This window comes from Ursus maritimus, unplaced genomic scaffold (genome assembly GCF_017311325.1).
Source record: "Ursus maritimus isolate PB19 unplaced genomic scaffold, ASM1731132v1 scaffold_23, whole genome shotgun sequence".
NCBI lineage: Eukaryota > Metazoa > Chordata > Mammalia > Carnivora > Ursidae > Ursus > Ursus maritimus.
Genome location: NW_024424786.1, coordinates 42,750,024 through 42,773,297, shown reverse-complemented (window position 1 = coordinate 42,773,297; position 23,274 = coordinate 42,750,024). Strand labels below are relative to the sequence as shown.

The window sequence follows — 23,274 nt, the reverse complement described above, 5'->3', positions numbered from 1 at the left end:
GGAAGCCTTAGGGGACACTCTCATATTTCGCCCTGTGCTTCAGAGAGGATGTGTCTCCACCCCTTCTCTGAAGTAGATTTGTGGAGAGGTTTCTTTTCAAGGACCCATGCTTTATATGGGGGGAAGGGGGGTGTCTCTGGTGCAACTGCCACCTTTGGTAGCCAGACTTTGGCTTCCTTCTGTCTCCTGCACGAGCAGGCTCTCGGTCACCAGGGACGGGCAGATGCCCCAGGACAACACTCGGCAGCTACCGAACTCTCCCCTTTTGGCTCACAGTTTCTTCTTTATTTCGCCTCTGATAATCTCCTCTACTTTCCTCTTGGCTTGACATGCATTTTACAATATTATTTAAAAGAATTAAAATAATAAATATCAAAAGAATAATGTTTAGGAATTCTATAACAGTAAGGTTTCTACAGACATCCAATCTCCCACGTTGCCAGACATGGGCCCTCCTGGCCTCACGCAGCACTGCATGGGAGACAATCCCTGCGACCCCTTGAGACCAGTAGGTTAGATGCCACGACTTCCATTTTATAGCTCAAGACGCTGACTGACACATAACGTCTATCAGATAACACGGGGGCCCGGTGGCCACGCCGGTATTACACACCTGGATCTGAAGCTCTCTTCAATGACTCATGCTCTCGGGAGGGCGCAGGCGGTCTTCTCCAGTCGCACACGGGAGCTGTGGAGTGGCTGATGAGCTCCCGAAACCTCTCTGGGGTACAGGTTATAGGTAAGATGTTGGGAGTCCTTGCCTCAACACGGAATTTTTAAGTGAGTTGAGGACACTGTCTTGTCCCTGCCCATACTGAAACCACGTAAGGCACGGACTCTAAATGCCTCTTCTGTACAGCACGAGAGCACGTGTCTTAATAGGCATAATCGCTGATGGTTCTTCAGGGAAAACCCTTTCTGTCACCAGAATGACCTCCAGAATTCCAGGACACAGTGGACACACTCAGGGAGAGATTCTGCTAAAGAAGCCACTCTGTAGACTCTGAATTCACAAACAACCCTTTATTATACGAGACGATGACAGCAGTCGTTGGTACGTGGTTCTCGCACCATCCATCTTTTCCTCCACACGCCGACAGGGAGTGGAAGTAAGATCAAACCCAAGCCACGTTCGGCCTCCAGGCCCCGTTAGTTTTCACTCACAGTCAAGGTCTGGCCAAGAAGAGAACTCCCCTTCGGTTGAGTGGGTGGACTGGGACTGCGATGGTTGATGGTTTCTGCCCGCCACCTGGGGGTGCTCCTGGGAGAGTGTCGGTGGGCACGGGGCGGGGGCAGGAGACGATGGACAGCGATGGGCAGTATTTGAACTGGTTTCTCTTTCTCCTCTGTTGGTCACTGGAGAGCACCATCCCAGGTGTTGTAGTTTTCATAAAAAAGGAGAGCCATCTAGGGGAAAGTCGTGCCGAACTACAGCGTGCTGGCGGGCTCTCTTCCCGTGTGTTGCTAGCGCGGTCTGCTCACTGTGCCGCCCGCGCCTCTGACGCGCCGTGCTCTTGCTTCACAGGTACTGCGATTGCTTTGCCAGTGGGGACTTTTGCAACAACTGCAACTGTAATAATTGTTGTAACAATCTACGTCACGAAATCCAACGGTTCAAGGCCATCAAGGTAACAATTTTTCCACTAAATACATGCATTCTGAAAGTGTTTAAAGGTGCTTGAGATATGGGGCACCTGGGTGCCTCAGTCAGTTAAGTGTCTGACTCTTGGTTTCGGCTCAGGTCTCGATCTCAGGGTCATGAGATCGAGTCCCTCATCAGGCTCCGTGCTCAGCAGGGAGTCTACTTGAGGTTCTCCCTCTCCCTCTGCCCCTTTCCCTGCTCATGCTCTCTCTCTCTCTCTTTTTTTGCTCTCCTCTTTTTTTTTTTTAAATTTTAATGTATTATTTGTTTCAGGGACACAGGTCTGTGATTCATCAGTCTTACATAACAGCCAGCACTCACCACACATACCCTCCCCAATGCCCATCAGCCACCCTCCCCTCCAGCAACCCTCGGTTTGTTTCCTGAGATTAAGAGTTTCTTATGGTTTGTCTCCCTCTCTGGTTTCGTCTTGTTTCATTTTTTCCTCTCTTCCCCTGTAGATCCTCTGCCTTGTTTCTTAAATTCTGTATATCAGTGAGATCATATGATAATTGTCTTTCTCTGATTGACTTATTTCACTTGGCATAATACCCTCTAGTTCCATCCATGTCATTGCAAATGTCAAAATTTCACTTTTTGATGGCTGCATACTATTCCATTGTATGTTTATACACCCCACATCTTCTTTATCCATTCATCTGTTGATGGACATCTGAGCTCTTTCCATAGTTTGGCTATTGTGGACATTGCTGCTATAAACATTGGGGTGCAGGTGCCCCTTCGGATCACTACCTTGTATCTTTGGGGTAAATACGCAGTAGTGCAATTGCTGGGCCATAGGGTAGCTATAATTTCAACTTTTTGAGGAATCTCCATACTGTTTTCCAGAGTGGCTGCACCAGCTTGCATTCCCATTTTTCTCTCTCTTTAAAAATAAATTTTTTTTTCAAAAAGTGCTTCAGATATTCATAAAACTATCTCCAGAGACTCCCAACCAATTTCAATATTGGGAAAACCCAAAGTGTTGAGGAGTATACGATGAGAAGGACTCTGTTCCTGAAGGTGGAATATTGGCCCTTGACCAGAGCTGTCCAGAGTGTGGCAGCCATGTGGGATGGCTTCAGGGGTGCAGCACTGTCGGAAGGTTCTGATAGAAGAACGTGCAAATGTCCACTTTGTCCTGATATGGGGTTTAGAGATTTGGGTCCTATCATGTAGCAGATAAGCCCAAGCATGTAGAGTGCAGTCTGAGAGGTGTCGAAAGCCTGCTAGTCAGAGAACTGGGTGGAGGCTCTGAGCCACGACACGTGTCTAATTTCCGGGTGAGGGGAGAATCTGGACTTTCCTCAGGGGGCCATCAGCAGCTCCTGCAGCCCCACACTTGCAAAAGGCTACAGGAGCTCGCACTTTTCACCCCTTCCTGCAGGCACGAAACATCATCAGAGGAGGGAAGACAGGTAGGCGTGGGGTTGCCAGCCTGCTCTGGGGGCATATTTGGTGCCCCCAGTTTACAAAAGGAAACCAAGGGCCATCACATGTGGACTTGAGACTGTCAGGCTGTGTTATGGTTGGTCTGTTTTGTTTCTACAATAATTTAATTCCCCTCTTGAATTATAGATAAATCATTCAAAAATATCTTACCCATTTTGATACAGCCAGATCCATGGGACAGAAGAAAATTTGATGCCTCTAAACTTTAGTAGTGTAGCATTTTCTTTAGGCTTAAAGGGTATTGTCTACAATTATAAGCATATAAAGTTTTATTTTGAAAGTGTTGGAATTTTCAAGCATTGCTGGTAGGAACATAAGTTGGTACAACCGCTTGGGGAAATTGTTTGGCAGTAGTTTCTGAAGCTGAACCTTTGTAGGTGCTACGCCCCAGCGGTTTCATTCCTAAAAACGGAGACAACAGAAATGAGTGTATGTGTCCACTGCAGACACACACCGCAGCCCCACCCTGGAAACAGCCCCATGTCCATTGGGGTGGAGTGTTCTCTCGTACAGTGGAATACTACACACCAGTGAAGAAGAAAGCACGGCCACGGAGCGCTCCTCGCGGATGAGTCTCGAGGGCGTGGTGCTGGTGAAGGCAGCGGGCATCACAGGGCACACTGCAGGGGCCCACGCGCCGTGGAAGCAGTCGAGGTCGGCACAGTGGTTCCCACCCGGGCATGTTGATGGGGAGGAGTCTGCGGGAGCCTCTGGGGGCTGGACTACCCTCCAACCTGACCTGGGGGGGTTACACCGGGCACACTCCTGCTCCATTCCTCACGCTCCACCCCCGGATGGTGCACTCCCTGTCCCTCACCCTCAGTGAGAATAAGAACGTGCACACAGAGCAGCCTTGCTCCAGGCCCGTGCTGTCCGAAGGACCTTCCGCAGCAATGGGAAGTTCTGGTGTCGGGCGGCCCAGGTCCTAGCTGTTAACCTCTGCGGGGAGAGCAAAGCACAGAGGTGCTGCTGTGACTCCTGTGCTGCTCAAATTGCTCGAATCACTTTGTTAATAAAAATATGTATGCATCTGTCTGTCTAGACAGATAGTGGAAGGACAGGTGAAAAGAGTTAAACAAGCCAGGATAAAAAGCTGAGCGTGTATGGGGCGCCTGGGTGGCACAGCGGTTAAAGCGTCTGCCTTCGGCTCAGGGCGTGATCCCGGCGTTCCGGGTTCGAGCCCCACGTCAGGCTCCTCCTCTATGAGCCTGCTTCTTCCTCTCCCACTCCCCCTGCTTGTGTTCCCTCTCTCGCTGGCTGTCTCTATCTCTGTCGAATAAATAAAAAAAAAAAAAAAAAAAAAAAAAAAAAAAAAATGAGCGTGTCGTGTGAGCAGGACACAGCCCAGTGGTTGAGCCTCTGGGCTGGGCGTGAGCACAGGGACTGGAGGTCGCATCCGTCACTCGCCATTTATTACTTCACCTCGCGGCCTTGATTTCTTCATCTGTGAGACAGAAGCAACAGTGGTATTTATTCCCCAAGGCTGCTGTGAGGGTTAAGGGCAAGAGTGCACATAAATCACATGGAACGTGCTTGGAACACGGTCAGCATTTAATACATGTGAGCTGTTAGCAGAGCACCACGACCCCAGCTGTCTCAGGAAAAGCACACGAGACATGCTGGAAAAGAAGTAGGTCACACGGACACAATCATTTTCTTTGCATCTTTAACATTCAGTTATTTTACAGTAAATATGTATGACTTTGAAACTCAGGGAAAAAAAGCAATGCCTTTCATGGTGTAAAGGAAGTAAAATGAAACAAGAAGGGGACGCACTTTCTGAACTATGGAAGGACACACTGCCTCATGTGGTTCTTCCTATTTTTATTATTTAAATTCAGTTAATTACCATATAGCGTATCACTAGTTTCAGAGGCAGAGGTCAGTGACTATCAGTTGCACATCACACCCCCTGCTCCTCCCATCACGTGCCCCCCTTAATGTCCATCCCCCACTTACCCATCCCCACCCCCTCCCCTCCAGCAACCCTTAGTGTGTTTCCTAGATTAAGAGTCTCTTCTGGTTTGTCTCCCTCTCTGATTTCATCTTATTTTATTTTTCTCTCCCTTCCCCTACGTCCATCTGTTTTGTTTCTTAAATTCCACGTGAGTAACATCATACGGTGTTTGTCTTTCTCTGACTGACTCATTTCTCTTAGCACAGGACCCTCTAGTCCCAGCCACGTCGTTGCACACGGTAAGAGTTTGTCCTTTCGATGGCTGCGTGATACTCCCTGGTGTCCTGCGGCTCTTCCTAAAGCAACAGATGGATTAACATGGCAAACAAACGAGATGCCATTCACTGAACCTAATTTTTACATAATAAGGTGCATTTTGATAGGATTTTGTGTTTTCTGTCCCAGGCATGTCTTGATAGAAACCCAGAAGCTTTCCAACCAAAGATTGGGAAAGGCAAGTTGGGGGATGTGAAGCCTCGCCACAACAAAGGCTGTAACTGCCGGCGCTCGGGCTGCCTCAAGAATTACTGTGAGTGCTATGAGGTGAGCTGCTCCCCAGGCCACGGGGCCCCGTGTGGACCTTGTCCCCAGGCTGGCGCACAGAGACCGGAGCGGACCGCGGGCCTTGCCGCCCGGCAGAGCGCGCCGCGGTGCAGAGCAGTTCCTGGGCCAGAGCGTCTGCCCGATTCTCACGAGCTCACTGGCAGTGGAGGGACTTGCTCTCCCCCTTCGTCTTCCCCCTCTTTTGTTGGTGTTGAAGGAAAGGGAAGGAGAGAGGAAGGAGCCCACAGGCCCCAGCAGTGAAGCAGCCGGGAAACCCTTCCTTGAAAGGCTCTCCTTCGGTTTGCTTGCGGTCTTTGCGGGGTACCTGTGAATTTTATTTTTAAAAGGTTGTCCCAGATGGTCAGGCTTGAGAAGAGTCCTCATAATTCCGGGGACACACGTTGGAAGCTCTTGAGTAAGCGGCCCAGCCATCCCCCTGCTAGGATTTTGAAAATGCGGTCAAAAGGAGTGCAGAATTAGAGAATTCCAGCAGTGAGTGGCACCCCCCAGCGGAGCAGGTCTCAAATGCACTCACAGTGTCTCTGCCTGCTCTTCCCCACTTTCCAGAGGCTGAGCCTGTGCCAGGCAGCAGCCGGCATGAGGTGCTGATCTCCTGTGGTCTCTAGAGTAGACTAGAAGTCCTGAAAAGCCTCCTGCTCCAAACACCCAGGGGGCAGAGTAAAACATAATAGATACCCTCTGATGAGCATCTCCAAGCTGAAGAGAACAGAGGGACATCCGTAGCAGCTGAGACCAAGTGGGAGCCATGGTTGTTGGCCAGGCCAACGTTCAGACGGCCCCTGTGGCCGGTGTGAGCAAGGGCTTGGGCCCCGGCTTGCCAGGCATGCTGCCTCGTGCCAAGAAGCCAAGTCCACCCACAAGCAAGCAGCAAGGGCCTCCCCTAGGACAGCCCCGCTAGGCGGGCCCTCGGTGGGTTTCAGACTCTCCCCCGCCACACGTTCCCTGCCACGGCTGAGCCGGCAGGACAGACCCGCCTCGGAGATGCTGGGGGCTCAGGTCCAGAACACTGCAGTGAAGCGAACACCGCACTCAGGCCAGCCCAGTGCAGTTCTGTTCACACTGCACGACGGTCTGTTAGGTGTGCAGTGGCATGAAGTCTAAAAAGCAAGGCAACACCTCTGTTAAATAGTACTGATCACCCTCCTCTGTTAGGTGTGCAGTGGCATGAAGTCTAAAAAGCAAGGCAACACCTCTGTTAAATAGTACTGATCACCCTCCGATGATCTTGGTCACCATCACTAAGTACTGATCACCCTCTGATGATCTTGGTCACCCTCTGATGATCTTGGTCATCATCACTAAGTACCGATCACCCTCTGATGATCTTGGTCATCATCACTAAGTACCGATCACCCTCTGATGATCTTGGTCGTCATCACTAAGTACTGATCACCCTCTGATGATCTTGGTCATCATCACTAAGTACCGATCACCCTCTTCACTAAGTACCGATCACCCTCTGATGATCTTGGTCATCATTACTAAGTACCGATCACCCTCTGATGGTCTTGGTCACCATCACTAAGTACCGATCACCGTCTGATGGTCTTGGTCACCATCACTAAGTACCGATCATCCTCTGATGATCTTGGTCATCATCACTAAGTACCGATCACCGTCTGATGGTCTTGGTCACCATCACTAAGTACCGATCACCCTCTGATGATCTTGGTCGTCATCACTAAGTACCGATCACCCTCTGATGATCTTGGTCATCATCACTAAGTACCGATCATCCTCTGATGATCTTGGTCGTCATCACTAAGTACTGATCACCCTCTGATGATCTTGGTCGCCATTGCTGGGCACAGATCAAATTTGCAATATTGAGAGCATTATCAAACGTGACACAGAGACACGAAGCGAGCTAAGACCATTGGAAAACCTGTGTCAATGGGCTTGTTGGACGCAGGGTGGCCACAGACCCCCTGTGTGTGAAAACACAGTATCTATCAAGTGCAATGAAGGGGGGTGAGTTGACACCTGCGCGTTGGGATCCTAGGACCCGTTTCCGGTCAGGGACAATGCTCTGACCCCTCCCTCTGCTTAGGACTCATGCCTGCACTCACACGCCAGCCTTCCAAACCCCCTCCCCATGTTTGTGTGAAAATTGTGGATCACACACACACCCACACACATAAACAAAGAGTTATTTAAGGTCCAAATAGAATGTGTTGTTTTTTGATGAATTATAGGACAGTCTAATTTTATTGAAGCGTTTTATGTTACCAGGCCAAAATTATGTGTTCTTCTATTTGCAAATGCATTGGTTGCAAAAATTATGAAGAAAGCCCAGAACGGAAAACCCTAATGAACATGCCCAACTATATGGAAATTGGAGGGTTTGAAGGCAATCTTCATTTGTCACCAACTAAATTCTCAGGACTACCAAAATTCAGACAAGATAGGTAGGTACTGTGAACCAGCCCTCCAGAGAGGGGAACAGAGGTTAATTTGAGGAGAGTTAGTCTATACACTGGGAAGAAAGTGTGTGTGTCTATGGGGGGTGCGAGGGATGGGGGGAAGGGGACAGCCCCCCGTGCTTCTGCGGGGCCTCTGCTGCCGAGACCGCTCCGTCCCGTCTGTCCTCAGGGACAGAGCTCCCCACGTTGAGTATAAGCAGAGGTGCCCCGCAGGGATGGCCGACAGGTCAGTGCTCTCGGGCAGCGAGGGCGTGATCTCCAGACAGCGGGTACGTGACCCAGTGCTTACCATGTGAGCTGACAGGCTGCCTGCTGCGCTCCCTCCTAACAGGATGATGGATGGCACACTAGGTGGACTAAGCTGAGGCCATGTTGTAATCCTAGCAGGTCTCAAAGGTTGAGTGATAATTTTACTATACATCGGACTAGATTTATCCATTTAAAAAAAAATTCCTTTCAATTCGATGCCATGAGCGATATCCTGATAAAGTACCAGATATCATGAATTCATAAAATTTTGAAAAGCCAGTTCATGCTAATTTGGTCAGAGACATCAGAGGTACTCATCACGTGACCTGCGGAGGTCTTTATCAGTAAAAATTTACCAAACACGGTTTCATCGTCTCTGAAAGGGTGAGCGAAGATGTTCTGTCCTGGCATCGGGACGCCTAGTGTCCAACCGAATGTAGGGTGGAGTCTGGCCTCAAAATGTTATGACTCTCCTTGACCTGAGGGCGGCCCTGTTTCTTCATCTTCAACAAAAGTCATTGTGAGTTGTCTGTAGAGAGAGATTTTAACCAATTCCAAGTCCTGTGTCTATTTTCATCATCCAACACTTGTCAGGACTTCCGGAAGTTTTCCTGAACTCCTGCACTTCGGGCCTACCTGGGCGGCCGTCTAGCTGAGCCACCATGGCCCCTCGAGCGCAGTGGGGGCGTGGCCCGTCTTGCACGATAGAGTACCTGGTTCAGGGCTCCACGGGCATTCGGAGGGAGGCCGTGCCGACAGCACCCCTCCACGGGGGCGAGTCCTCAGAGCCGTTGGCCTCCTGGCGCCCCAGGTGCCCCTGGGGGTGGTGGGGCCGGCAGCCAGGGTGCGGGCTTTCCCGAGCGCCCGCTTTCTGCCCGGAGCTCCGAGCAGGCGGCTCGCCGCACTTCTAGGGCCTGTCTTATCTGAGATTCCTGCTTCTACCCCTGCTCAGCCCCTGGGCTGGACGCTGTCGCCCGGAGCCTCTGAGTGGTACGGTGGGTCTGCCTTTGAAAATCTTTAGAATCTGCCACGAGATGGGTGTCAAGAAGCAGACAGCTTCCTCTAAAAGCAACCCTTGCTATGGTCACGGTTTCCAATATTAGGAAGATAACATTAGGTTCCGCTGGTGACGTTCTTTAAAACACCCGTTGACTCTGTGAGGTATTTCAACGTGGCGCTGAGGACGCGGCCTGTAACCGCTCTGTTTCTGCCAGGCGCTCTTCGTCGTGCATCTCCTGGGAGGTGGTGGAGGCCACGTGCGCCTGCCTGCTGGCCCAGGGCGAAGAGGCCGAGAAGGAGCACTGCTCGGAGTGCCTGGCGGAGCAGATGATCCTGGAGGAATTCGGGAGGTGCCTGTCACAGATTCTCCGTATTGAGTTTAAGTCCAAAGGGTTGAAAGTTGAGTGGAGCTCAGTGCAGTGAGGTCTGAAGGCCGTAGATTTTGTTTCAGTTTTCTGAGGGAAAGAAAGCCGTAGTTTAGACAGGCCGTTTGAGGAACACGAGGCCGGGTCCGGTCAACGGCTGGGTCGCCAAGGTCAGGCTTTCCCTCCGCGTCGGGGTGCCGGGGGTTTCCTCAGAGCGGGTGAGGGTCTTGGCGATCACAAGCCCCCCTTGTGAGGACGTGCGGGACACCGCTGACCGTTGCTGTCTGGCCCTGGGAGAACCGTGGGCACGCACGTAGCGGGCTGGAGGGTGGGAGCAGGCCCTGGAGCGATGACAGTCCCTTGCCACGGACCTCACCCTGTCTGGGAGGTTTTCCTCGGGAGGCTTCTCTGCTGAAAAGCCGTAATGATTTTTCACTAAAATTATTTTGAAATAAATTCTCCGGATGGGCTGCTAAGATACAATGTAAAATCTCCCGAGAAGTACCGAGTACCTTGAGGAATTCCTGAGAGTGGACTTTTTCCCAGAGTCCCACAGATTCTCGGTCTCCCCTCGCGCCACCGTGAAACCCGGGCGGCGGGCTCGTGGCTATGACTGAAAGTGATCTCGTTTCTTATGTGTTTTCATTTGAATGTGGAAAAGCTCTATTGTCCAATTAACTTCTCCCTAATTACTGTTCTAATATTATTATTGTTTGTTAAAATATGGTTAACTAGTTGTCAGAAACCAGCAGGTAAGATTAGTTATTAAGTTGACTCTCTTTTGGTTCTTTTGGAAAAGCAAAGAGGATTAAAAATTTCAAATGTCCTGCGTTGTCATCATTAACTTAGTGACTGAGAACATAGTCGCCGCGTTTCTGTGCTTAGAGTAGCGTCGGCCCCTTGGGGCCCGTTTCGGAAGCTCGCTTCCCGGCCAGCGCTGTCAGCGCGGAGCCCAGTGGCCGCGGGCGTTAGTGGAGCTGGACCTGGAACAGCAAGTTCAGTCGGGGAACCACAGAGGGGGAGAAAATCCTTACTTCTTCACCATTTCTCTCCCCCTTTGGCTCCTTCGGATGGAGACTGGTGGCGGCAAGCTGGGCGCAGAGCCCAGCACCGGGTGGTGGCGGGGCTGTGCCCAGGTTGGGTGCCCCGTTGCCCGGGGCGCTTCCAGTCCCACGTGCATCTGCCCGAGGAGCCCCGTCCACGGCACCCTGGGGGCTGGGGGGGGGCCTGAAACAGGGCCTTGTGACCCCTTCCTGGGGGGCGGCCTTCCCTCTGCATCTCCCCTGAAGTGCTGCCAATGGCAATACAAGTAACTTAAAATTTTCTGGGAGCCACACATTTTAAAGAGTGAAAAGGAGTAGGTGAAATTTATTTAATAATCTTTTATCTACTGTCATTTTGACACATAATCAAAATAAAAATGATAGAGATATTCCACATTCTTTTGTACGTACCAAATCTTTGGAATCCAGCGTGTGTTTTACACTCCCATCTCGGCGCACACCAGGCACGTTGTAGGGGCTCGGGAGCCGCAGGGCACAGGTGTGGAGGGAGGCAAAGGGAGCACTGTTCTCCAGAACTATTCGGAGGCAAAGAGCTGCCTCGAAAGGCCCTGAAGCCAGGTGTGGCCCACCTGCAGAGCCCGGAGAATGTCCTGGCCAGGGAGGAAGGAGAGCAGCTGCCCTGGGGTCGGGCACCCGCATGACCCAGGAACTGCCCGGAGCCCAGGTTCATGTGGGGTGAGGGACCAATGGTGCTGGGCCAGGAGACTCCGGCTGCGGCCGGGGATACTGAGCCAAAGCCTGAAAATTAGGGAAAGGGCACGACCCCTGGAGAGTTTCTCGCCAGGGAAAATTTAGTAACCCCATACAGCTTTTGGAAAATTCAGTATGAGAAGTGAGAGCAGAGTAGAGCTGTGTAGCAAGCCGGTGTAACGCCCAGAGGTGAGAGCTGCATATGATGACTAAAAAGATATAAAAGGAGCTCTTTTGTTGCCGGAAAGAGCCCATGCCATTTTAAACCTCTATAAAAATAAACAGAGCATGTCCCTACTTCTGGTGTTACTGCGCTAAGTGAACCCTCTCTGTCTCTCTCTAGGCTGTGTCTGCGTCTGTGATTAGGGCGAGACTATCTGTTGGGTTTTCAGGGGGTTTTCTGGTTTTATTTTTCCCCAAATGCAGCTTAGCTTAAACCTTGCCTATTCAAGAATCTGAGAAAAAGTCATAACAAACGACATGCAGAAGGAAAGCTGTTTCTCCCCTCAGAACACGTTGACACGACACACGTGGCATTTCCCCTCCACCAGTCAAGTCTCCGTTTCTCTGGACACCCACTGGGTATCCTGTTATTACTTCATTCATTCTGACACTGCCTGGAGCGGGTGTCGGGTTACCCGAGGGAAGGGCTCAGTCCCCCAGACTGCCCCCAACCTCAGGCACCCATTGCAAGTACTGGGCCCCCAGGTGAACCCACACACTTCTGTGTGACTTGGCTGCAGCTGGCGGTCCCCAGGACCCCGCCTCGGGTCTGAGAAGCCGCCATAGCCGCTCACAGAGCTCAGGGAGACACTTCACTTACTGCTACCGACCCATTACAAAGGCTGTTAAAGGGTCATAGGAGCAGCCGGATGAAGAAGTGCATGGGGCAAAGTTCAGGGGCGCACTCTGTCCCTGGGAAGCTGGGGGTGCCACCCTCCTGGCAGGTCACCAACCCAGAGACCCCGAACCCTGTGTTTTAGGGATTTGTACGGAGGCTTCCTGTCATAGGCACAATCAAGTATCAACTCAATCTCCAGCCCCTCTCCCTTCCCCCGAGCACGTGGCTGGGTCTTTCTGGTAACCAACCCCCAGCAGGAGCCCACCCAGAGTCGCCTCATTAGAATAAAAGACACTCTAACGACCCAAGAAATTACAAGGGTTTTAGGAGCTCTGTCAGGTGCCAGTGCAGAGACCACATGTTTCTGTTACACATGCTGAAAATTTTCTCTCCTCTCAGTTAACCATGAGCTTGTCAACAATACAGAAAACACGGGAACCTATGACACATCCTGGAGAGAGAACCTTCTGTTGCCTGGAAAACAGCAGCAGGAACCTGTCTATGGTCCTCCTCTTGGCTCTGAAGCTCGTCATCCTTTTACAAAACGCTGCACTAATTACCTGAAGTCCTACCGAGGTTGGTCAAATTCCAGTGGGATGCAGCTTTCAACAACAATAGACAAGTGTTGCATGGGCTAGGCTAGAGTACTGGTTTAGGGAGCGGAAGATGGAAGTTTCTTCTAAGATGAAGATGGTGCCGGGGGAATCAGTTTGGGGAAAAGATGGGCAAGGGCGCTCTCCCTCGTCTCCCTCTGTCTGCCTACGGAGGACCCTGGGTGCGGGTGGGCAGGGGTGAAGTGGGACAGCAGCATCACACTGTCAGCCTTCTGGAGTTTGGCCCGTCCCATAGGCGTGAAGCTGTATCTCGTTTTCAGTTGTGATTCCCTGATGACGTACGATGTGGCTCATCTTTTCGTGTGCTTTCTTGCCTTCTGCATATCTTCCTAGTGAGGTGTCTTGTCCAGGTCTTTGGCCCAACACTGGCATGTTCATTTTCCTATTGCTGAGTTTTATGAGTTCTTTGTATATTTTGGATAACAGTCCTTTATCAGATATGTATTTTGCAAATATTTTCTCCCAGTCAGTGGCTTGTCTTGTCATTCTCTCAATAGTGGCTGTTGCAGAACAGAAGTCTTAAATTGTGATGCAGTCCAGCTCATCGATTACTCTTCCATGGATCATGACTTTGGTGTTGCATCTGAAAAGTCGCTGCCATGCTCGAGCCATCTAGATCTCTATGTTATAGGAGCTTAAGTGTTGCATTTTATATTTGTGTAAATGATCTACTTTGAGTTAATTTTTGTGAAGTGTGTAAGATCTGGGTCTGGATTCCTTTTTTTTTTTTTTTTTGAATGTGGATGTCCAGCTGTGCCAGCAGCATTTCTTGAAAAAACTGTTTTTGCTCCATTGTGTTGCCTTTGCTCCTTTGTCAAAGATCAGCTAGCAGTATTTATGTAGGTTTACTTCTGGGCTTTCTATTCCATTCCATTGATCTATTTGTCTATTCTTTTGCCAATACCACAGTGTCCTGATTATAGCTTTGTGGTAAGTCTTAAAGTCGGCTAGTTGTCAGTCCTTCAACTTTGTTCTTTTTCTTCAATATTGTGTTGGATATTCTAGGTCTTATTGCCTCTCCATATAAACTTTGGAGTCTGTTTTGGATGCCCACAAAATAACTTTCAGAGATTTTAATTGGGATTGCATTGATGCTGTAGATCAAGTTTGGACATCTTGAAAATGGACATCTTGAAAATATTGAGTCTTCCTATCCATGAACATGGAATATTTCTCCAATTATTTAGTTCTTTGATTTCTGTCATCAGAGTTTGTAGTTTTCCCTATATAGATCTTGTATATATTTTTTTAGATTTTATAGCTACGTATTTCATTTTTGGAGGTGCTAACATAAATGGTATCATATTTAATTTCAAACTTCACTTGTTTGTTGGTGTTATACAGGAAAGCAATTAACTTTTGGTTATTTTTGAAGATTTATTTATTACTTGAGAGAGAGAGAGAGAGCGCGCGCGTGCAGGGGGAGGGGCCAAGGGGGAGGGAGACAGAGAATCTCAAGCGGACTCCCCACTGAGTGTGGAATGTGGGGCGGGGCTCAATTTCACAACCTTGAGATCCTGACCTGAGCAGGAACCAAGATTTGTCCACCCAACTGACTGAGCCACCCAGGCACTTATAAAAGCAATTAACTTTTGTATATTAACCTTGTATCCTGCAACCTTGCTATGATGACTTTTTAGTTTCAGGAGTTTTTGTTGTTGTTGATTTTGTGGTTTCCTACATAGAGAGTCATGTCATCTGCAAACAGACAGTTTTATTTCTTCTTCCCAATCTGTATGCCTTTTATTTCCTTGTCTTCTTGTGTTAGTTAGGACTTCAACCACAATGTTCCCAAGGATGTCCCCTTGCCATCCTTGCTTTGTTCCTGATCTTAGCAGGAAAGTTTTGGTTTCTTATTATTAAGTATGATGTTAGCTATAGGGTTTTTTGGTAGATGTTCTATATCAAGTTGAGGAAGATTTCCTCTATTCCCAGTGTGCTGAAAATTATCATAAATAGGTGAGAGATTTTGCCAAATGCCTTTTCTGTATCTACTGATATGATCACGTGATTTTTCCTCTTTAGCCTGTTGATGTTATGATTACATTAATTGACTTTTGAATGTTGAACCAAACTTGCTACCTGGTTAAATTCCATTTGCTTGTGGTGTGTAATTCTCTTTATATGTTATTGGGTTTGATTTGCTAATATTTTGTTGAGGATTTTACATCTGTATTTATGAGAGATATTGGTCTGTAATTTTCTTGTTATGTCTCTGGTTTTGTTATTAGGGTACTGCTAGCCTCATAGAATGAGTTAGGATATATTCCCTCTGCTTCTATCTTTTGGAAGAGATTATAAAGAATTGGAATAATTTTTTCCTTAAATATTTAGTAGAACTCACTTGTGAACATATCGGGGCCCTAAAATATATTTTAATAGCTTAAAAAACTATACTTTTTGTTTTGAGATCATTGTAGATTCATAGGCATTTGTAATAAATGATACAGAGAGATGCTGTATGCCCTTTATCCAGTTTTCCCTAATGGTAACATCTTGTGCGCTATCACAACCAGGATGCTACATTGATACGGTCAAGATGCAGAACACTGCCATCACTTCAAGGAACCCTATCTCTAAGTCACCCTTTAGAGCCACACTCATCGTCCTCTTTCCCCACCCCTTTCTAACCCTTGGGAGCCACTGACCTAGTCTCCATTTCTACGCCTCTGTCATTTCAGAACTCTGTATAAGTGGGATCATACAGTGTATAACTTCCTAGGATTTTGTTCACTCGGAAGAATGGCGATTCATCTGGGTTGGTGCATGTCAGCAGTCTGTCACTTTGACTTGCTGAGTGGTAGGTGTGTGGTGTGGGTGGTGGCAGTTTAACCATCCATTGAAGGACGTCGGGTCTGTTTCTAGTTTTTTGCTATTATAAATAAACCTTCTGTGAACATCTGTGAGCAGGTTGTTGTGTGAAGGTGAGTTCTCATTCATCTGGGTTAAACGCCCAGGAGTACAATTGCTGGGTCGAATGGTACCTGCATGTTTCATTTTCAGAGGAACTGCCAAGCTGTGTTCCAGAGCGGCTGTACCATTTCATGTTCCCACCAGCCGTGGATGCGTGATCCCCCTTCTCGGCATTCTCGCTAGCATTTGGTGGTATTGCTTTATTTTAGCTGCTCCGATCGGTGTTTAGTGGAATCTCACTGTGGTTTTAATCTTTATCCCCCTAATGACTGACAGTGTTGAACATAGTTTCATGTGCTTATTTTCCATCTGTTCATCATCTTCAGTGAAATGTTTGTTCCTGTATTTTGCCCATTTTTTTAAAAGATTTTATTTATTTATTCGATAGAGATAGAGACAGCCAGCGAGAGAGGGAACACAGGCAGGGGGAGTGGGAGAGGAAGAAGCAGGCTCCCAGCGGAGGAGCCTGATGTGGGGCTCGATCCCAGAACGCCGGGATCACGCCCTGAGCCGAAGGCAGACGCTCAACCGCTGTGCCACCCAGGCGCCCCATGCCCATTTTTAAAATCGGATTATTTGTTTTCTTTACTGCTGAGTTTTGAGAGTCCTTTATATGCTTCAGAGAAACATATCCTTGGTGGGATATCCCTTGATGGGACATGTGGTTTGCAGATATTTTCTCTTATTTTAGCTTAGCTTGTCCTTCCCCCCTCTTCCTTGATAAGAATTGCATTAACCCTTATACCAAGTTGGAGTGAGTCAGCCTCTTTACTCTGTTGAGAAGACAAAAAAGGAAACCCAGAACTCACCACTGTATCATCCTTGGGGCCTGAGGTCTGCCCTCTTCTTGACCATTCAGAGTCTTATGCTTGCTTTATGCAATACATCCAGGGCTGTACTTAGCAAGAGGACCAGGGAGAATTACATCTCGTCTGTCTTCCTGAAAGCAGAAGCAGCAACCTTTTCTTTAAAAGTTGGATCAGAGGTGGTCAGGCTTTCTGCTTTCTAGAGCCATCTCAGTTTGTACCATGGGTAAAATAGGGTAAAATCCAGGCTGTAAAATGGAGCACAGAACCTCTCGTTTTGCAGTGTGTTAAAAACCAAAGTTCATGGACTGCACGTCAGAGTGACCAGCTTTGATCTCTTGTGTCGGAGGCTCTGCGCCTGCACTAGGGCTTCCTTAGCCCCCACACCTCTCCCCGTCCTCCTCCTCCAAGCACCTCCAGAGCAAGGCTCTCTCCTCCTCAGGCTCGGGGCAGACACGGCGAGGGGCTCCCCGGCCCCGGCCCTAGACTGTAGAAGGAGGGTTTGGTCAGCTTTCGTGACGGCGTGTTCCTGGCATGGAGACAGCTGCCTCTTCGAGGAGGGAAATAACCTCGAATTCTCGTTCCTCTCACACTCAGCTGGTCATCTGGGTGGTTGTCAGGACTGTCTGTGAATTCTTCACTTCCCCTCACGGCTGGCAAACTTTTTCCCTTGAAAATGCTGCCACTGGCACCGCTGACTGAGGCAGCCCGGCTGTAGCCAGTTCCGACGGCCTTGTCCCTGGGAACTAGAGTGTCCTCCCCCGAGGCCCCCGAGGACTGGCCCTTCATCCAGCACGATGTTGGGCAGCCCAGGGTGCGACAACCTCTCTCAGTGAGTCACGTCCGTCCGTTCCCCGGGAAGGAGCCGAGGTGCGGGCCCTGAGCCGCAGCAGCGGCGGGCCCTTGTTGGGAGGGCAGGTGCGGGCGCACCCAGCTCTCCCGAACCACGCGCTGGAGAGCGGCCCACGGAGCCGTGTTCGGACATTAGAGAATTCGATGTGAGGGAGGGAAACGGAGGCTGCTGAGGGCCGGTGAGGTCCGGTGTGGCCCTGAGCTGGGAGAGGGTAACCTGGGTCTGAGCAGGGCGAGGGAACTGTGGAACCACATGGGTGCGGCTAGAGCCTTGGAGCCCAGCTTCACGTCCAGGGAATGGCTGGCTTCACAGAGTGGGGAGAGGGGCACCAGGGCTCCGGTCCCTGCCATAGGGGCTGGGATCAGTGGCCTGGAAGCACGTCTTTTGGTGGCAATTCTCATGCTCGGTGGCACATGGCGGTCACCTGGGGCAACGTTAAAGACACGGTGGGCCTCCAGACTCGGCGTGCTATGGTCTGTGGGCCACCGGGGACCCCCAGGGGTGCTGACGTGGGCCAGGGGTCAGAGCCACTGCTGGCGGTCCAGCCCCGGGAAGGCGCCCCTCCCGCACCGCACCTGGCAAAGGCATAAAGCTCCGAGTTCCGTGCGATGCAACAGAAGGGCTTGGCCTCTCGGCCTGTTTTCTCTCCGGATGTTCGGGTGTGATCTCTCTGGTTCTGCTCTGCCGAGTCTGCGGTGCCGTCCCCACAGACAGCACCCACTTAGCACAGCTCTCCTGACCTCCAAGGTCACTGAGATGCGGGGACACTTAGTTCCCGGCCCGGCCACGCGGGTTTTACCGCTGCCTTCTGTCAATCCCTAGCTGGCCCTGGGCCTGCCCTCCGGTTAGGTCTTCCCCCTCGCTTCTCACCCTCACGAGCACCACGTAGCTCCCTCGCTACTGTGCTGAGGGCTGCGTTAGGGTTTCTGCTTCTATCTTTCTAAGGTATCAGCCCCCTGCGGGCAGGGCTTCTGTCCGACCCGGTTTTGCTTGTTTTGGTAACGATCTCCTGTCGTGGTTGCGTTTGACTCCCTGACGACTGAGTTACCGGCTGCAGCCGGCGTCTCAGACCCGCTGTGCAGGGTAGGATGTGGATTTAAAACTGTCGTCTGCTGCACGTGATTATGACGCAGCTTTAGCTGGTAACACGCACTGGGGGCGGTGGTGACAGACACGGAAGGAAAGGACAACCGAAAGCCATTGCTCTTTTTTATTTTGCCGCTCAGAAGAATTACCAAAGGGGGGAAAGTCTTAACCACAAAACCCTAACGACACAGCATCAGAGCAGAGGGGACAGGACTGGTCACTCTACGTAAGTTGGCACAAGGTTTTCTGTCGGGTTCAAGTTTGACCTTAGGCGACACGGCACAGAGGAACGCGCCCGGAGCATAGTCAGGGCTGCTCCCCGTCCTCCGCGGAGACCTCGGCCGGCAGGTCGGGCAGGTGCTCCAGGGCCCCGGCCTCTGCAACGAAGGAGTGTGCTTAGTAGATCCCAAACGTCTGCAGCAGGGACAGTGACAGCGCTCGTCCTCCCGGGGGTCTCCCAGGACCAGCCCCGAAATGGAGGGCATCACTTGCCATATCCCACCGCCTGATGATTCAAGTCTCCCACTTACTATGAGTTTGAAGCTGTCAGAGTATAATTCCTGTTTGAGTAATAAACACTGGTATCTCCGAGTGAAAGAAGTTCCGTGTTACAAAATTCAAAACAGAGCAAACTAAAAAACAAGTGCCTGGGAGAATGGATCCGCCCCTTTGCAGGAAAAGTCGCCTGCGGATTTTCCCGGCAGAGCTCCGAGCTCCCTGCAGGCTCGGCGGGGTTCCAACACAGCGAACTTGCTTATGGGTTTTGAGATTTCTACGTCGTCCTCCACAGTCTCCGTCCCCATGGACGGCTCCAGGGAAGAAGGCTCAGGCCTTGACCTCCTCCCTCCCACACCCTCCTGAACTCCCTCAACCAAGGCAATGGGTCCAGCCAGCAAAGAGCATGGATCAAAACAGAACCCAAGAATCAGTCTCGACTCTACCAAACTCACAACAAGATAGTTAAGTGCAAAACTCGACAAACAGAGGTCTCTCCTAGAGAATCCCTAAGCACCCCCTCCCCTGGGGTCCCCTGTCCCGGTCTCCCTGTGCTCTGCTCCCTGGGCACTGCAGCCGGCCTCTGTCCTGACCGCTCTCTGTCGCCCGGATGACAAGTGCCATGCAGAGGTCCTGGGTAGAAACAGACCCACAGGGAGGCCTCGCCATTTGTGGTATCCACGGAAGATACCAGATCTAGGATGGAGACTGCTGAGATGGGCGTGCAGCCTGCTCTGCGGGGAGGCTGCATAAGCAAAAGTCGGAATCTGAAATACAGGTCAGTGGACCACGCTTACGAGACGTGGAGTAAGACGGCCTACGAGGAACTGCGGCCCTGGAATGTCTAGCACTTGTTACCCTTCCAGGAAGTACAGCTCCAATGGAGGGTGTGGGACGGGAGGCCCTCTCTCTCCCTGGTTCCCCTGCAGCTCTGATGACCCTTTCCACAGCCACTGTTGGGGCCAGCAGCAATCCCAGCCCCTCGGCAGCTCTCCCACCCAACAGCGGTGACTTGAGGCATGGGAGTGGATGGCAGGTTACTTCCCAGGAGAATTCTACAGAATTCTTTTTTGACAAGCTTTTTATGTGGGCAGGGTTCTAAGAGGTGACATTTAAAATCAGTAATATTTCACATACCTTTGAGATGCAAGAAAGTCAGAAACTCGATTATCGTGCGCATAGCAGCATTCTCGGACAGCGGCCTGGCAAAGCGCCCTAGAAAACAGAATTGGCGTCTACCTCCTGCCACACGGTGCTGTGGATTTCCCAGCCCCACCTGTGGAGGGCTGCCATCTGGAAGCCCCTGGACTGGCCACGGCCCCTCCCCAGGGCCTTGCTTAGCATAGCAGTCAAGGCCAGACTCTTCTGAGGCCTTGAGCCTAGTGACTCTGGCTCTGTGGCCACCCTGGGCACTGTCGCTGGGTCCTGGGCTTGTACTTCTGGCAGATGTGGCCGGGCCAGGCTCAGGTCGGGGGGCAGGAGCTGGATACCCCACCGCCATGGGTGCCCTGGGAGGCGAGCGGCAGTGAAGTGACCCAGGAACGCTCACCTGGCCTTACTTCATCTTCAGGTGGGAGTTCCCGTTTGCCGGTGAGGCCAGACTTCTCGTGAAATGATCTGTGGTTGTCAATGGCATCTGTTTGCAAATGAAATGAGAGGAAAGCACCTGACCTCCTCGTTACTATAATGACACCCTCCCACCTCCAAAGGACACAGTGGGTGCTGATGATCGAAGCGCACACCCGCCTGGACTGTAACAAGTCACAGTAGTGTGCCAGGGCCAGAGGCATGGTCCCCCATGGGTGCTGGGACTCTGCCAGAGGAAGGAGCCCGCCCAGTCAGGAGGGGAGCGAGAGGGAGCACGGCGCCTGGTGGAGCTGGCCAGGCCCTGGGGAGTGCGGCCCAGTGCAGCGAGGGGAGTGTCGAGGAGGTCCCAGGGGTGCTGGCGTCTGACCTGGGTGCCTCTTGGGGAGACCACAGGGGTTGGGGTCCTATGGCCCTGAAAACGGGGGCCACTGAAGAATTGAAGTTCAGACGAATCAGACTTACTTTTCAAGACCATTCTGGCAGCTGTGTGGGAAGTGGACTGGAGCCAGCCCGCCAGCCAGAGACAGACAAGCCAGCCGGAGAGAGGGGGAGAGGAAGGGAGGCAAGCAGGGGGGCCGAGTGCGTGTGCACCTGCGCGTGCTCGTGCCTGCGTCGGCTGGTGTGAAAGGAGGGAATCGTGACGGCTAGCGGAGCGGTTCCTTGAGAAACTCGGCACGAAAGCATGAGGCCCTAACCCAGTGGCCGGGCAGGGAGCGAAGCACCCGATTTGGGGTGTTTAGGGGGTGAAGGAGAAGAGGCCACGAGGACAGGGTCAGGGTGGCTCGGGGCTTGTGGCTGCTCGCCTGGTGGGCTGGCATCTGCAAGGCTAGGCCAAAGGACACCGACTCCTCTCCCCGGAGCCGGAGTTCGGGGCACGGCACTCAGGGCAAGAAGAACCATGATCCTTGCCACGCGCCTCGAGTGCGGTCACACCCCCGAGGTGTGCGGCGGCTGCTAGAGTGTGTCCCACACTGACGACACTGGCGCCTTGTAAAGCTACTGACAACCTCGTCTAGGTGCGCGGCCTCTGCTGACCCAGCTGGACTGTGACAGTAAAAAAGAGCTGTTCCTAACTCAAGATGCATGTCCTCTTGAATATATTTTCAATATTCCAGAGTAATGTAAGTATCTTCGCTAAAGGGTTCCTTCCTTTTTATGGGCCAGAAGCACAGAGACGAGATGCTGTCTGAGTGACAGGGCTCAGGGTTACAAAGGGTTCGGGAAAACGTGCGCCCTTTGTGCCTGTCTGCCCCTCCTGCCGGCGGGGCTATGGCACGCACAGCGACAGGCCTGTGTGGGGCCCGCCCTCTGACTGAGCCTGAGACCAGAGCACCCAGAGGGCCTGCTGTGGGTCATCTCTGTGCCTGTGTTTCTCGAAGCGTCCTCCCGGTGATCAGAGACAACCGTCTGCAGTGGGACAAAGTCTGTGTTCAGTGCGGGATTAAGAACTCGTCCCCGTGCTGGTTTAAACGCACCGTTCTTCCCAGTTACGCTGGTGGGAATGGAATATGACCTACATGTTGTTTGCCTCCTTTCCTGGTGCAGAAGACAGTAAATAAATAGGGGAGGTTTGGGGTTTTTTTTTAGGATTGATGGCTGTCCCCAAACCAACCATACCTGCAAATTTGAAAGCTACGAGTGTGTAAGCGATTGGAGAGGAAAGTAAAAGGTCTCCCCTTGTCCCCTCCTCTAGGATAATTAACACCTGAAGGTGCCACGGCAGACAGAGGATGGGCAGGAAGCAGAGTGGGGGCAAGGAGCGGCGAGGGGGAGGCATCCACACCCACAGCCTGCGGGGTCCCAGAGCTGCCCCCTTTGGGGCCTGGGTCACCTGGAGGCGTAACCTGTCTGCACACCGTCTCCCCATTTCCTGCTGCCTCCTGCCCCTACTACGAATTCCGCAGCCTGTCTGCGTGCCGCTGCCACCCTGGGGCATCTCTGAGGTCCCTGGCACCTCTAGGTCCACTGGGCTCTCTGCATCAGGAAAGCACTAAAGTCACGCTCTGTCCAGCCAGTGTCAAATCAAGGACAGGACACCGAGCACTAGTTCCCGCCAGGCTGGCAAGGTCTGGGAATGGATGGCTGCAGGTGAAACCACACACTCCAGTTCTGCATGCACGCACACTTGCACGCACACTCGCATGCCCCCACCCCACCCCGGCTACACGTTCTAGCTGGTAGATTCGTGGCACAGAGTTAAGGCCCAGCGTGGCTTGGAATGCTGATGGACTATTACAAGTCGGCAAAAATGTCCTCCCATTCCACGCCACCCAGATTTGAACTTTTGAAGCAGAGAAAGTGCTAATGAGGCCGATCGGGGGTGCAGGCCCCTTCTGGGAACATCCCAGGACTCGGATCAGCTGACCCTTTTCCACATAAGGCCCCTGGTGAGGCGTGTGGGCGCCTCCTGCCTCTCCACGGGGTCAGATGCAAGACCCTGCCCCAGCCCCGGCCCAGACTCAGTCCTGCCCAGTGAGACCTTCACGCAAAGTTCGTCACCTGACTCCACCAACCCACGCCTGCAGGCCCCAGGCCCGCCCTTCTCGCCACTCCCCTCCTACCGTAGGCATTTCGGTCATTCGGTAATGATCCAAGTCCCGCTCTGTGCTGCACAGACGCCTGAGCAAGAACGAGCCAGGCTGGGAGGAGCACAGACGGGGGGGGGGGGGGGGGG

At 51.6% G+C, this 23,274-nt stretch overlaps 2 protein-coding genes across 2 annotated transcripts in view; one reads left to right on the top strand and one right to left on the bottom strand.

Annotated features, from left to right (window-relative positions):
• Positions 1-10,331, top strand: part of TESMIN (testis expressed metallothionein like protein) — a 39,853-nt gene extending 29,522 nt beyond the window's left edge. The window contains exons 6-9 of the mRNA XM_008709190.2: positions 1,526-1,628; positions 5,457-5,594; positions 7,848-8,023; positions 9,502-10,331. Of these exons, the coding sequence (XP_008707412.2) occupies positions 1,526-1,628; positions 5,457-5,594; positions 7,848-8,023; positions 9,502-9,709 (625 nt within the window). The 3' untranslated portion in view covers positions 9,710-10,331. The remainder of the gene's footprint in view (positions 1-1,525; positions 1,629-5,456; positions 5,595-7,847; positions 8,024-9,501) is intronic.
• Positions 10,332-18,628: 8,297 nt separating this feature from the next.
• Positions 18,629-23,274, bottom strand: part of GAL (galanin and GMAP prepropeptide) — a 6,092-nt gene continuing 1,446 nt past the window's right edge. Inside the window, exons 4-6 of the mRNA XM_040638749.1 lie at positions 20,563-20,649; positions 20,151-20,228; positions 18,629-18,895 (exon numbers count right to left, since the gene is read on the bottom strand). Of these exons, the coding sequence (XP_040494683.1) occupies positions 18,825-18,895; positions 20,151-20,228; positions 20,563-20,649 (236 nt within the window). The 3' untranslated portion in view covers positions 18,629-18,824. The remainder of the gene's footprint in view (positions 18,896-20,150; positions 20,229-20,562; positions 20,650-23,274) is intronic.